Here is a 16,264-nt window from a genome sequence, read left to right on the forward strand (position 1 = left end):
AGACAATATGTGCTTCTTCCCACCCCCAGGCTGAGCCCCTTCTGCCCCTGCTGCTCCCAGCCTGTGATGTGCCCCTGGGGGTCTCATCGGAAGGATGGATGAAATGAAGGGTTAGTTCATAGAACCCCATGCCCAGGTTGGGGGATGGGGTGGGGCAGACTCTGATGGCAGAAAGAACTGAAAATGTCTGGAGGGGAGTTTTTAGGGAGGACTCTGGGCCCTGGAAGAAGGGCTGGAAGACCCTGGATCCCTGGGAAGGAATGCATGGGCGGGTGCACATGAGGGAAAGCTGAGGGGTAAGACCCCTACGCCCCTGGCCCCTCCTAGGAATGAAGGACGGGGCACCTCTGGAGAAGCTGGGAGAGTCCTGTGGAGCCCGGTCCCTGGAGAGCTGGTCACTCCCTTGCCCACCCCGAGCCTAGGCTGGGACCCAGCTGAGGCAGGTGCCTGGGCTGCTCAGAGCATCACTCCCAGAACTCTGGGTCCTGGACACCGACTGGACGTGCAGGGCCACCTGGGAACACTGGGGCGTGTGCGGGAGGCAACAGGAGTGAGAATCAGGCCCTGTGCTCTCTCCAGGGGGAGGGGGGAGCAAGGAGGGACCGCATTCAGCACAGGTTCATGAACATGATGAAGGCACAACGCAGGATCACCCTGATGTCGATGTCAGCACTTTATTATCTTCAGCCCCGATCTGAGCGCCCGCCTGGGCATCCAAAGGAACAAGGGCCTTGGAGGCAGCGTAGTGACTGATGTTCACTTAAAAGGACAGAAATGCGGGAATGCTGGCCGTCCTGGGCCCTTCCCCATCAGCCCTCAACAGCCCCCCTCGCCCCGCCATGTGGGGGCATGAGGCAGCCAGGGTGTGCCCAAGGTCACACCCAGAAGGGATGCTGAATTTACTGCCGTTGCATCTGACTAGACTCCTTTTCCCGAAGTTCACTCCTTTTGATCTTGCCAGTGATGGTTTTGGGCAGCTCAGGGACAAACTCCACCTGGGTGAGGAGAAAGCAAACCATCCTGAGTCCTGCTGTCACTTCCTACCAGTCCCCACTCCTCCCTTCACCCTGCACGTCCCCCAAACAGGCTGCAGCAGGTGGTGGCCTCAATGGTGGGGGCCAAGTATGTCAGGTCCTCCTCCTGACCCCCTGAAGCTGGCTGCAGCCCTGTGACGCTCTCTGACCAATGAAATGTGGGGGAGTGAAGCGTGCCACCTCTCACAGGAGAGTCGGAACCTCTGAGCCTGGCCACCCTCTCTGTCCATCTCTGACAGCACCTGGCAGGTCCCTACGTGGTGGCTGCTCAGAGTGGGCATGTGGCTGTGGGGTTCTTTGTTACAATAACATGGTTTCCAACATGGGGCACATGCCTCACAGAGGGTCAATTTGATTTTTAAGGGGAGCATTTGGAGGATGAGTTATCAACAGTGAATTTTTTCCATTTCTTATGGTTCTAGGGGCCTCATATACAGTTCTAGGGCCCTCATATACATATAGGGGCCTCATATAAATATATATTGTGTCATAGCTATGCATTTCAGTTCTCCATTATGTTTTAAAACTTCAGTTGGTATTTTTTCACATCACTTCATATTATTATTATTTTTAACAATTTCCTAGTGATTTCTTCTTCAGTACTTCAACTGTCCTTTTGTTCTTTTATTTTTCTCTTTCATGGGTGCCATGTTCTTTGGAAGCTTGTTTAGACAAGTTAATGGCCTTTTAGGCTTCCTCCACATGAATAGGAGTTCACTTTTCGAATAATAAGAATTATATGTCACAAGGGGGGCCTCATGATTTTAGAGATGCTTAGATGGGGCATGGCCAAAAACGGTCCTAACTTGTACTCATTCCCTGTTCTATCTCTAGGAGGCAGCAGAGCCTGACATTAAAAGCAAGAACGCTGCTGCTGTTGGAGACACATGGTTTGAGGTCCAGCTCTGCCTGTATTAACTCTATTCTCTGAGCCTCAATTTCAACTCCATAAAATACATGGTTAGACCCTCTCAGGCTACGGAGAGGATTAAATGAAATAATAATGCACATGAAGCATTGAATCCAGGGCCTGGCACATGAAGTAAATATTCAGTAACTGTTAACTACACAGCTTTACAATATGCACTGACTATAAACATTCAGACAATGTAGGAAATGTTAACTGTTGGCATCGGAGAGATATCTCAGCTGTGGGGGTGCCACTGAGAACTCTGGGGTATCTTCCCCATGCTGGGCTCCCCAGCAGAGAGGTCCTAACTGAGGAGGGCACCCACATAACATCTGGCTGGGAAAAGCAGTGGAGTGCTGTCTGCCAGGGAGTAACAGCTGAAAATTCAGGCACCCCCTTAAAGAGCCAACACACTAAATTTGCTGTGGAGCCACCCACCTTGTGCTCTGGCAGAGGGAAGGGGAAGTGAATTGGAGCTGTGAGAGAACCCAGGACCAGGGACTCAGGGAATAGAGCTCAGAAGGCAGACACCCCAAGTTTCCTGGGCTAGTTCATTCCCTCTAGGGAACATCTTCCCCACATAGACATTTGCCTTGCCTGGGGGGAGACAGCTGTTATACTCTATTGGCAAACACCTTGCTCTGAGGCCACTTAAGAAATTTAAAGTAACAATTAGCCACCAGGCAAAAGCGACTGCCCCACCCTGTTGATAAAACTCTTGCCACAACTGAGGACAATCACCTGGGGGCAATTCAAGTTGGAATCCTATCAGTCTGTAGGTAGAGGCAGCCTTTGGAGGCTTTGAGTCTTTGCCTGATCGAATTAGTCAGAAACAGCCTTTAACACTGTCCTGCACTAGAGATTGAGAGGTGTGGAGGGTCTAACTCATGGTTCCTCAAACTATGGCTTGTGGGCCACATGCAAATACAAATATTATATTTGTTTCCATTTTGTTTTTTTACTTCAAAATAAGATATGTGCAGTGTGCATAGGAATTTGTTCATAGTTTTTTTTTAAACTATAGTCTGGCCCTCCAACGGTCTGAGGGACAGTGAACTGGACCCCTGTTTAGAAAGTTTGAGTACCCCTGGTCTAACTCATACATAGTCACAAATCCAAACAGACAACCAAAATGAGGAGACAAAGAAACAACCCTCAAATGAAAGACCTAGAGAATTCTTCAGAAGAAGAGATAAATGAAGCAGAGATGAGAAATTTATCTGAATTAGAGTTCAGAGTAATTATGGTAAAAAAAAAAAAAAAGCTCAACAGCATGAAAAATATATAGTAACTATAAAAAAAGAACAGTCTGAGATAAAGAATGACATAACACAAATAAAGAACACATTGGAAGGAATACACAGAAGATTAGGGGAAGCTTAGGATCAAATCAGTGAATTACAAAACACTCAATAACAGAACCAAAAAGAAAAACCATTAAAAAAACAGGAGGACAACTTAAGGGAGCTGTGGAAGAACACGAAACATAACAATATTAGAATAACAGGTGTGCCAGAAGAGGCATAAAGGGAGAAAGGCATAGAGAAGTGGGTTTTTTTAATTGCTTAAAGTATTATAAAGGGTATTACTTATGTCTCCTTTTTCCCTCCACCCTTGACAATGCCCTGGCCTCCCCTACCCCCCAGTGTCTTATGTCCATTCGTTATGCTTATATGCATGCATATAAGTCCTTCAGTTGATCTCTTACCCACCTCCCCTTCTGCCCCCCTAACGTCCCTGGCCTTCCCGCTGTAGTTTGACAGTCTGAGGCAGGTCTGCCTCTGTATCTATTTTTGTTCATAAGTTTATAATGGTCTTTATTATCCATGAATGAGTGAGATCATGTGGTATTTTTCCTTCATTGACTGGCTTATTTCATTTAGCATAATGCTCTCCAGTTCAATCCATGCCATTGCAAATGGTAAGAGTTCCTTCTTTTTTAGAGCAGCATAGTATTCCATCGTGTAGATGTACCACAGTTCTCTAATCCATTCATCTACTGATGGGCACTTGGGCTGTTTCCAGATCTTAGCTATGGTGAATTGTGCTGCTATGAACATATGGGTGCATATGTCTTTTCTGATTGGTGTTTCTGGTTTCTTGGGATATAGTCCTAGAAGTGGGATCACAGGGTCAAATGGGAGTTCCATTTTTAGTTTTTTGAGGAAGTAGAGAAGGTTTTTGAAGAAATAATGGCAGAAAACTTCCCTAACCTGGTAAAGGAAAAATCACACAAGTTCAGGAAGCACAGAGATCCACAAACAAAAAGAATCCAAACAGGCCACGGCCAGACACATCATCATTAAAATGTCAAAAATTAAAGACCAAGAGAGAATCTTAAAGGCAGCAAGAGAAAAGAAAACTGTTACCTACAAAGGAGTTCCCACAAGACTGACACCTGATTTCTCATCAGAAACTTGATAGGACAAACGGGAATGGCATGAAGTGCTCAAGGTAATGGAAAGCAAGGATTTGAGACCAAGATTACTATATCCAGCAAGGCTATCATTCAAAATAGATGGTCAAATAAAAAGCTTCCCAGACCAAAAAAATAAAAATTAAAAAAAAAGACTAAAGGAGTACATCATCCCAAAACCAGCATTACAAGAAATACTAAAGGTATTGCTGTAATGAGAAGAAGAAAAAGAGAGAGAAACCTAGCCATACAGAATTAAAACGGCAATAAATAATTACCAATCAGTAATAACCCTAAATGTAAATGGAATAAATGCTTCAATCAAAAGGTGTAGGGGCCTGGCTGGCATGGCTTAGTAGTTGAGCATCCACCAATGAACCAGGAGGTCACGGTTTGATTCCCAGTCAGGCCATATGCCTGGGTTGTAGGCTCAATCCCCAGTGGTGGGCGTGCAGGAGGCAACTGATCAATGATTCTCTCTCATCATTGATGTTTCTATCTCTCTCTCCCTCTCCCTTCCTCTCTGAAATCAACAAAAAATATATTTTTAAAAGGCGTAGGGTAGCTGAATGGATACAAAAACATGACCCAACTTTATACTGTCTCCAAGAGACCCATCTCAAAACAAAAGGCACATACAGAATGAGAGTGAAGGAATGGAAAAAAACTTTCCATGCAAGTGGAAAAGAATAAAAAGCTGGAGTAGCAATACTCATATCTGAAAAGATAGACTTCAAAACGAAGGCCATCACAAGAGACAGCAAAGATCACTACTTAATACTAAAGGGATGAATCCAACAAGAGGATAGAACCCTGGTAAATATCAATGCACCCAACATAGGTGCACGAAATTTTATATATATATATAATTTCCAGAGTACTTTAATATAGAGATCTACAACAATACAGTCATAGCAGGGTACTTTAACACCCACCTGCTTCACCGGATAGATCTTCCAGACAAAAACTTAACAAGGAAACAGACTCTAAAGAACACACTGGATCAGATGGATTTAATTGACATTTATAGAACATTTCAACCCAACGCAGCAGAATATACATTCTTCTCAAGTGCACATGGATCATTCACAAAGATAGACCACATGATAGGACACAAAACAAGTCTCTACAAGTTCAAGAAAATTAAAATCCTATCAAGCATCTTCTCATATCACAGTATAATGAAATTAGAAATCAACTACAATAAAAATGCCCCAAAACATTCAAACACATGGAGGCTAAATAGCATGTTATTAAAAAAAGAATTGGTTATCAATGACATCAAGAAATTAAAAAAAAAAAAAACCTTCCTGGAAACAAATGAAAATGAACACACAACAACCCCAAATCTCTGGGACACAGCAAAAGCAGTCCTGAGAGAGAAGTTCATAGCACTGCAGGCATACCTCAAAAAACAAGAAAAATTAACAATAAAATATTTAACCATTCAACTTAACTAGAAAAAGAACAACAACAAAAGCCCAGAGTAAGTAGAAGAAAGGAAACAATAAATATTAGAGCAAAAATAAATAACATAGATACTAAAAAAAATACAAAAAAACCAATGAAACCAAGAGCTGGTTCTTTAAAAGGATAAACAAAATTGATAAACCATTAGCCAGACTCATCAAGAAACAAGGAGAGAGGACCCAAATAAAAAAAATCAGAAACAAATGTGGAGAAGTAACCACTGACACCACAGAAATACAAAGAATTGTAAGAAAATACCATGAACAACTATATGCCAAAAAGCTGGACAATGTGGATGAAATAGACAAATTCCTAGAAAAATACAATCTCCCAAAACGAAATCAGGAAGATTAAAAAAACTGTTATAGGCCAATAACAACTGATGAAATTGAAGCAGTAATAAAAATACTCCCACCAACAAAAGCCCAGGTCCAGATGGCTTTACAGGGGGGTTTTACCAAACATTCAAAGAACAGCTAACACCTATACTCCTCAAACTATTTCAGAAAATCCAAGAGGAAGAAACACTTTCAAACTCCTTTTATGAGGCCTACATTACCCTAATAATTCTAAAACCAGATAAAGATGCTAAAAGAAAGCGAATTACAGGCCAATATTCCTGATAAACATAGATGCTAAAATCCTCAACAAAATATTAGCAAATCGCATCCAGCAATAATTAAAAAGATCATACACCATGATCAAGTGGGATTTATCCCAGGGTTGCAAGGCTGGTATAATATTGGCAAATCAATAAATGTGATACATCATATAAACAAATTGAAAGACAAATATAACATGATCATATCAATAGATGCAGAAAAAGCATTTGACAAAAATCCAATGCCTATCTAGCTATCTATATCTATATATATAGAGAGAGAGAGGGGTAATATGCAAATTAGCCAGGATGCCTAAGGCGTCATGACCAGCTCAAGAGAAGGCTATATCACGACCAGCTCAGGAGGAGCTGCGTGCGCAGATGGGCGGGAGGAAACTGTGTGCCGCCCCCAGCCCCAGTGGCTGTGGGGAGGCTGGGGCTAGGGGAGGGCCGGAGCAGAGACAAAACACACGGGGCACCTGCTACAAGCCTCTGCGGCTCGGAGCATGCCCCCAACCCAGCGGACACACACCAAGTGGGGGTGTGCTCCGAGCTGCTGCGGTGTGGCTCGCCTGCTGGGGGGGCCTCTGTGCATGAGCTGCAGAGGAAGCACCCTTTCTGACAGCTCATTGGCTAAGCTCCCTGTATGCCGCCACTCGCAGTGTTCTTGGTAACTTGGGTAATAAGAATCCAAGAAGGTGATCTAGGGTTTTTCCACCTCATTCCTGAAGGAAAAACAGGGGTCCGCTGCTGGAGGGGCTAAGAAATGTCATATCCTACCCTAGCCAGTTTGGCTCAGTGTATAAAGCCTCAGCCTGCGGACCACAGAGTCCGGGTTCAATTCTGACCAAGGGCATGTACCTAGGTTGCAGGCTCCTCCCTGGCCAGGGCCCAGGTCAGGGCTCATGCAGGAAGCAACCAATCAAAGTGTCTCTCTCACATTGATGTTTCTCTCTGTCTTTCCCTCTCTCTTCCCACTCTCTAAAAATCAGTGGAAACATATCCTCAGGTGAGGAGAAAGAAAGAAAGAAAGAAAGGAAGAAAGAAAGAAAGAAAGAAAGAAAGAAAGAAAGAAAGAAAGGAAGGAAGGAAGGAAGGAAGGAAGGAAGGAAGGAAGGAAGAAAGAAAGAAAGAAAGAAAGAAAGAAAGAAAGAAAGAAAGAAAGAAAGAAAGGAAGAAAGAAAGGTCATATCCTATGAAAGACACATCTTGAAAATGCCTAAAGAAAGTTGTCATTTTTTCGTGGTGAAGGGGCTGGAGTCCTGTTTGATGAAAACACCTTGGCAGCTGCGGTGGCCATCAGTGGCAGCAGCAGCGGGGTGTTGGGGATGGTGCCTTCCCCTGATTATCCCGGTCACCTCCTGCAGAGGGAGGCCAGGCTGTGGCTTAGGCCCGCTCCACATAAGCCTCCACATGAGGGCTCCTGGGCTGTGAGAGGGGGCAGGCTGAGCTGAGGGACCCCACCACCACAGTGCATGAATTTCGTGCACTAGGCTTCTAGTTTTTTTATAAAAACTCTCAGCAAAGTGAGAATAGAGGGAGAATATCTCAACATGATAAAGGCATATATGACAAACCAACAACAAACAGCATACTCAATGGGCAAAAACTAAAACCATTTCTCCTAAGAACCGGAACAAGACAGGGATGCCCACTTTCACCACTCCTGTTTGACATAGTACTGGAAGTGCTAGCCATAGTCATCAGACAAGAAAAGAAATAAAAGGTATCCAAATTGGAAAAGAAGAAGTAAAACTGTTATTATTTGCATATGATATGATATTTTACATAGAAAACCCTAAAGACTCCATCAAAAAACTACTCCACTTAAATGAATTCGGCAATGTAGCAGGATACAAAGTTAACACCTAAAAATCTATGGCTTTTTTATACACCAACAATGGGCCCAGTGCACAAAATTCGTGCACTAAAGGGTGTCCCTCAGCCTGACCTGGGCTATCTCACAGTCCAGGAAGCCTTGGGGGATTTCCGACTGATGGGTTATTTCTCACCATGGAGAGCAGGCCTAAGCCGGCAGGCAGTCAGACATCCTTAGCACTACTGTGGAGGCAGGAGATGCCGCTGCACTTGCCAGCCATGAACCTGGCTTCAGGCTGAGTGGTGCTCCTGTGTTGAGCGTATGCCCCCTGGTGGTCAGTGGATGTCATAGCGACCGGTCATTTTGCCATTCGGTCAATTTGCATATTGGCCTTTTATTATATAGGATAATGAACTCACAGAAAGAGAAACTAAAATAACAATTCCATTTACCATTGTAATAAAAAAATTAAGATGCCTAGAAATAAACTTAACTAACGAGGTAGAATACTTGTACTCAGAAAACTATAGGATGTTGAAAAAAGAGATAGAGGAAGACATAAACAAATGGAAGAATATACCATCTTCATGGATTCATAGAATCAACATCATTAAAATGTCCATACTACCCAAAGAAATCTATAGATTCCATGCAATCCCCAGTAAGATACCAATGGAATATTTCACAGACCTAGAACAAATTCTCCAAAACTTTATATGGAATTAAAAAAAGACCCTGAACGGCCTCAACAATCCTGAGAAAGAAGAACAAAGTTGGAGGGATCACAATACCAAATATCCAAAGTCACTGTTCTCAAAACTGCCTGGTACTGGCACAAGAACAGACATATAATCCAATGGGACCAAACAGAGAACCCAGAAATCAACCCAAGCTATTATGCTCAATTATTATTTGACAATGGAGGCAAGAGCATACAATGGAGTCAAGATAGTTTTTTAAATAAATGGTTTTGCAATCACTGGAACAATTCATGCAAAAAAAAAAAAAAAAAAAAAAAAAAGAAACCAGACCACCAACTTCTAGCATACACATAAATAAACTCAAAATGGATAAAGGAGTTAAATGTAAAATGGGAAACCATAAAAATCTTAGAAGAATCCATAGGCAGCAAAATATCAGACCTATGTTGTAGCAATATCTTTACCAATACAGCTCATAGGGCAATGGAAACTAAGGAGAAAATAAACAAATGGGACTACATCAAAATAAAAAGCTTCTGCACAGCAAAAGAAACCATCAACAAAACAAGAGAGCCCACTGCATGGGAAAACATTTTTGCCAATGTTATCTCAGATCAGTGTTTAATCTCCAACATTCACAGGGAACTCATACAACTTAACAAAAGGAAGATAAACAATCCAATCAAAAAGTGGGCAAAGGACCTAAATAGACAATTTCAAAAGGACATACAGAAGGCCGAGAGACATATGAAAACATGCTCAAAGTCACTAATCACCCAACAGATGCAAATCAAAATGACAATGAGGTACCATCTCACACCTGTCAGAATAGCTATCATCAACAAATCAACAAACGACAAGTGCTGAGGAGGATATGGAGAAAAAGGAACACTCCTGCACTGCTGGTGGGAATGCAGACGGGTGAAGCCACCATGGAAAATAGTATAGAGTTTCCTCCAAAAATTAAAAATGGAACTCCCATTTGACCCAGTAATCCTACTTCTAGGATATATATCCCAAGAAATCAGAAATACCAATCAGAAAGGATGCATGCACCCCTATGTTCATAGCAGCACAATTTACAATAGCTAAGATCTGGAAACAGCCTAAGTGCCCATCAGCAGATGAGTGGATTATAAAACAGTGGCACATCTACACAATGGAATACTATGCTGCTGTAAAAAGAAGAAACTCTTACCATTTGCAACAGCGTGGATGGAACTGGAGACCATTATGCTAATTAAAATAAGGCAGTTGGAGAAAGATAAATATCACATGATCTCATTTGTGGAATATAATGAACAACATAAACTGATGAACAAAAATAGAGCCAGAGACAAAAAGATGGTGGCTGGCAGGACGGAGGTGAGGGATAGGAAGTGAGCGAGTGAGGGGATGAATGGAGAGTGTGTGGATGTATGTGGTGTGTGTGTGTGTGAGTGAGTGAGGGACAGTTAAATCCGACAGGAGCAGGGAGGCTGTCAGACCGGGCTCTCTGGGTCAGCGAGAGACTACCACCGCGGTGGCTCTCCCCGGACTGCGGGACCCAGCACGGAGCCCACACCATCTTAAAGGGGAGAGCGGCCTCTTCCAGGAACTCAGCAGCACCACCACCCAGACAGGCCTCGGTCACTGCCCGCGACCCGGCAGCCACTCCAGCCAAAATCCTGCAGACACACCCACAGACTCGCGGACCCTCGGACCTCCACCACTGAGGAGCACCGCGCCGCCGCAGCAGTAAGTGCAGCCTCCCCTCCCCAGCGGCAGACCTCCGACATGGCGTGTTCGCTCGTCTCCAGCGCGCAGGTCTCCGAGGCACACCCCTCCACAGACTCCTCTTAGGAGTCACTGGGAGCCTCAGCTGGGTGTGATTTTGTACGGACACAGGCGCACTGCCCCCCAGTAGAAATCTGAATCCCCTCTGCCTGAATAACTGCCCCCACACCCAGCTGCGCAACTTAAGCGCCAGGGCCCCTCAGAGTGGATCAGAGCTCAGCCCCGGCGAACTGCACCGCCACAGTTCCTCACTCCCCCTCAGCCCATCTATGCAGGGGGGACTTTGGGGAAGCCGCGGTGAGCCTCTGCTGGGCCCGATCTTGGACTAATAGGGTCGCACTCCCCTGGGCAGTAGACATTCTGAATTCACCCTCAGAGTGCTTCAGTGCGCCTGCGCTAGCAAACTCACTGCGGGTGCTCCAGTGTGCCGCCACCGGAACGCAAGCCTATCCACCACAGGTGCATCAGCAAAATCTGAGTTTCCCCACCCCACAGCTGCAGAACTCTGGACACTACAGTTGCATGTTTTTCCAGTGTGCAGGTCTCCCAAGACCACCTTTCCACAGGCAGCCCTGGGGCCCCACTGCAAGCCCTGCTGGTCCTGCATTTAAGCAAACAGGGGTGCACTGCTGGGCTGTAGAAATGCTGAATTCCCTCTTCTGGGATACCTGCCCACAGACACTGCAATCCAGTGGCTTCAGTGCCAGGGCCCTTCAGAGTGTGTCAGCACACCCTGCTGGCAAACACACCACAGGTGCCCCTGTGAGCTGCCGCTGGAATCGCGTGTATCCAACCACGGAGGCAGCAGCAAAAGCTGAGTCTACCCACCCCACAACTGTAGAACTCTGGACACCACAGTCACGCTTTGCTAGAATGCAGGCTTCCTGAGCCCCACCACCCCAATAGACGGTTCCTGGGTGCCACTGTGAGTCCCTGCGGGGCACGTGTGATTTCAACCAAGGGCATAAGACAGCAAAAACTGGAACACCCCCTCCATGGCTGCTGACTTCTGGACACCTCAGTTGCGCCTTTCCAGCTAGCTGGCCTACATCAAGGGAACCCAAGTAGCCCAAGTAGGGAGCTGCACTAGACTACCAAACCCAGGAGACCTGAGAGGTCACACCAGTAGCACCATACCCTAAAGAAACTGGGTAGCAAAGCAATCGAAGCTACAATTTAAACATTACAGCAAAACATGGGAAGACAAAAAACAATCCACAAAGGAAAGAAAAAGAGGAATCACCAGAAAGGAAGTTAAATGAAATTGAGGCTACTAACTTATCAGAGAAAGAATTCAGAGTAATGGCTATAAGGATGTCCAAATGGCTGGATCACAACTCAATGAGAATTATAAGGAGCTGAATGAGAATGTCACCAACATGAAAAGGAACCAAGGGAAAATGAAGAACGACATGGCTGCAATAAAGAACACAATGGAAGGCTTAAACAGCAGACTAGAAGAGGCTGAGGACCGCATCAGCGAATTAGAAGACAAGGTAGGAAAAAACACACAAACACAGGAGCAACTGGAAAAAAACCTTAAAAAGCAAGAGGAGAGCCTAAGGGAGCTTTGGGACAATGCAAAATGAAACAACATTTGCTTAATAGGGGTACCAGAAGGAGAGGAGGAGAAGCAAGGAATAGAAAACCTGTTTGAAGAAATAATGACAGAAAACTTCCCTGATACTGGCAAGAAAAAAACTACGCAAGTCCAAGAAACACATAAAGTGCCAAACAAGATGAACTCCAAAAGACCAACACCAAGACACATCATAATTAAATTGGCAAACACCAACGACAAAGTAAGAATCCTAAAGGCTGCCAGAGAGAGACAGAAAGTTACCTACAAGGGATCTCCTATTAGAATATCAGCTGACTTCTCAACAGAAACACACCAGGCAAGAAGGGAATGGAATGAAATATACAAAGTGATGCAAAGCAAGGGAATGAATCCAAGAATACTATACCCAGCAAGGCTATATTTCAAAATTGAAGGTGGACTCAGGAGCTTCACAGACAAAAAAGGGCTAAGAGAGTTTATTACCACCAAACCAGCAGTGCAAAAAATGCTAAAGGGACTGCTGTAAAAAAAAAGAAACAGAAAGACAAGAAGAAACACAAACATTAAGAATAAAAATGACCACAAACAAGTACTTTTCAATAATAACATTAAATGTAAATGGATTAAATGCTCCAATCAGAAGACACAGGGTAGCTGAATGGATAAGAAAACATAACCCATGTATTTGCTGTCTGCAAGAGACTCACCTCAGAACAAAGGATTCACACAGACTGAGAGTGAAGGGATGGAAAAAAATTTTTCAGGCAAATGGAAATGAGAAAAAAGCTGGGGTTGTGATACTTTTATCTGACAAAATCGACCTCAAAGTAAAGGCCATAACAAGAGATAAGGAAGACCACTACATAATACTAAAGGGAGCAATTCAACAAGAAGATATAACTCTGGTAAACATATATGCACCCAATACAGGAGCACCCAAATACATAAAACTTCTGTAAGATATCAAGGAGAGATCGATAGCAATACAGTCATAGTAGGGACTTTAATAACCCTCTGACACCACTGGATAAATCCTCTAGACAAACAATCAGCAAAGAAACAGCAATCCTAAATGACTCACTAGATCAGAGGGACTTAATTAACATCTTCAGAATATTTCACCCCAAAGCTACAGAATATACATTCTTCTCCAGTGCACATGGGACATTTTCAAAGATAGACCATATATTAGGACACAGGCAAAGTCTCTTCAAATTCAAGAGAATAGAAATCATAACAAGCATCTTCTCGGATCACAATGGCATAAAATTAGAAATCAACTACAATAAAAACATTGAAAAAAATCCAACACTTGGAGGCTAAATAGCATGCTATTAAGCAATGACTGGGTTACCAGAGAGATCAAAGAAGAAATAAAAAGCATCCTGGAAACAAATGACAATGAAAACACAACAATCCAAAATCTATGGGACACAATGAAAGCAGTGCTGAGAGGGAAGTTCATAGCTCTACAGGCCTATCTCAACAAACAAGAAAAACTGGCAATAAATGATCTGACCCTACAACTCAAAGAGTTAGAAAGAGAGCAACAAGAAAAGCCCACAGTATCCAGAAGGAAGGAAATAATAAAGATCAGAGCAGAAATAAACAACATAGAGACCAAAAAAAACCAATACAAAAGATCAATGAAACCAAGAGCTGGTTCTTTGAAAGGATAAACAAGATTGATGAACCTCTAGCCAGGCTCACCAAGAAACAAAGAGAGAGGACCCAAATAAACAAAATCAGAAATGAAAGAGGTGAAGTAACAACTGACCCTACTGATATACAAAAGATTGTCAAAAAATACTATGAACAACTCTACTCCAATAAACTGGACAACCTTGACGAAATGGACACATTCCTAGAAAAATACAAGTTTCCAAAACTCAATCAGGAAGAATCAAAAAACTTGAAAAGGCCAATAACTGCTGATGAAATTGAAACAGTAATCAAAAAGCTTCCAGCAAACAAAAGCTCTGGACCAGATGGCTTCACAGGGGAGTTTTACCGAACATTCAAAGAAGAGCTAAAGCCAATCCTTCTCAGAATATTCAAAAAAATTCAAGAGGAAGGCACACTTCCAAGCTCTTTCTATGAAGCCAGCATTACCCTAATCCCAAAGCCAGATAAAGACACCACAAAGAAAGAGAATTACAGGCCAATATCCCTGATGAACATAGATGCTAAAATCCTCAACAAAATTCTAACAAACCAGATCCAGCATTACATTAGAAAGATCATACACCATGACCAAGTGGGATTTATTCCAGGAATGCAAGGCTGATATAATATCCACAAATCAATAAAAGTGATACATCACATAAACAAGTTGAGAGACAAAAATCGCATAATCATATCGATTGATGCAGAAAAGGCATTTGACAAAGTCCAACACCCTTTTCTGATAAAAACGCTCAGCAAAGTGGGAATAGAGGGATCATACCTCAGCATAATAAAAGCCTTATATGACAAACCTACAGCCAACATCATACTCAATGGGCAAAACAAAAACCATTTCCCTTAAGAACAGGAACAAGACAGGGATGCCCACTTTCACCACTCCTGTTCAATGCCGGGAGCCGGTCCATGCTTGCTGTTTCAAGGGACCTGGCATATATGGCATACTGTTCTTAATATGTTTGCTCACCTTCTTGGCACTATGTGTTTTAACCAAGGTCTCTGAGAAAGGTTGTTTCCCCAGGTAGGGATTTTCCCCTGAAGTTAGGGAGGGAATAAAACCTCTTAACTAAGTGCCAGGTGGGTAATTAATCACTTTAACTATGAACAATCATGCTTAAGCTACATAATCTTTACTCCCTGGAATGGAGATAAGAAACGCCCTAACCTTTGTAATAGAGATTGATAGAATTGAATCAACTGGTATAAATACAGACGTAATAAGACAGCAAGAGACGGAACTTAGAATACGGAACCAAGAGAGAGAGAACCTAGGCACAGAACCTACACAGAACGTTCTCTAGAGACAGAAGAACTTCGCTGGAGAGAACATGGCAAAAGATCCTGGACAGAAACTGGCCTCAGAACCTAGAGACAGAACCTAGCGAGAGAACATGGCAAAAGATCCTGGACTGAACCTGACTACAGAAATTGGCAAGAGAACCTGACTAGAACCTGGTGACTGAACCTGGCTGGAGAACTTGGACAGAACCTGGCTGGAGAACCTAGCGAGGGAATATGGCTACAGAAGCTGCCTGGAGAACCTAGCAAGAGAACATGGACACAGAACCTGGCTGGAGATCCTGAACCAGAACTTCCCTGGAGATCCAGACCAGAACTTGGCTGGAGACCTGGCTAGAGGTCCTGGCTAGGCTGCTGATCAACTGAACGCTGTCTCCGTGTCCTTCCTTCTTCGCCGACTCCGTCTACACCTTTGGGAACCCCTGGACCTACTGGGGTTGGACCCCGGCAGTTCAACATAGTACTGGAAGTGCTAGCCAAAGCGATCAGACAAGAAGAAGAAATAAAAGGCATCCAAATTGGAAAAGAAGAAGTAAAATTGTCATTATTCACAGATGACATGATACTGTACTTAGAAAACCCTAAAGACTCCATCAAAAAATTATTAGATGTAATAAATGAAATCGGCAATGTAGCAGGATACAAAATTAATGCCAAGAAATCTATGGCATTTTTATACACCAATAGTGAACTTACAGAAAGAGAAATTTTTAAAAAATCCCATTTACCATCACACCAAAAAAATTAAGATACCTAGGAATAAACTTAAACAAGGAGGTAAAAGACTTTTACTCAGAAAACTACAGGACATTGAAAAAAGAGATATAGGAAGAAATAAACAGATAGAAGAACATACCGTGTTCATGGATTGGTAGAATCAACATAATCAAAATGTCCATACTACCCAAAGCAATCTATAGATTCAATGCACTCCCCATTAAAATACCAATGGCATATTTCACAGACCTAGAAAGAACACTCCAAAAATTCATCT

General features: G+C 43.3%; 1 protein-coding gene across 3 annotated transcripts in view; it reads right to left on the reverse strand.

Annotated features, from left to right (window-relative positions):
• Positions 1 to 658: 658 nt before the first annotated feature.
• Positions 659 to 16,264, reverse strand: part of LOC118656328 (acyl-coenzyme A synthetase ACSM1, mitochondrial-like) — a 50,703-nt gene continuing 35,097 nt past the window's right edge. For all 3 annotated transcript variants that reach the window (XM_036309547.1, XM_036309548.1, XM_036309546.1), the window contains exon 14: positions 659 to 995. In XM_036309547.1, the coding sequence (XP_036165440.1) occupies positions 900 to 995 (96 nt within the window). In that variant the 3' untranslated portion in view covers positions 659 to 899. The remainder of the gene's footprint in view (positions 996 to 16,264) is intronic.

This window comes from Myotis myotis, unplaced genomic scaffold (assembly GCF_014108235.1).
Source record: "Myotis myotis isolate mMyoMyo1 unplaced genomic scaffold, mMyoMyo1.p scaffold_m19_p_5, whole genome shotgun sequence".
Taxonomy (NCBI): domain Eukaryota; kingdom Metazoa; phylum Chordata; class Mammalia; order Chiroptera; family Vespertilionidae; genus Myotis; species Myotis myotis.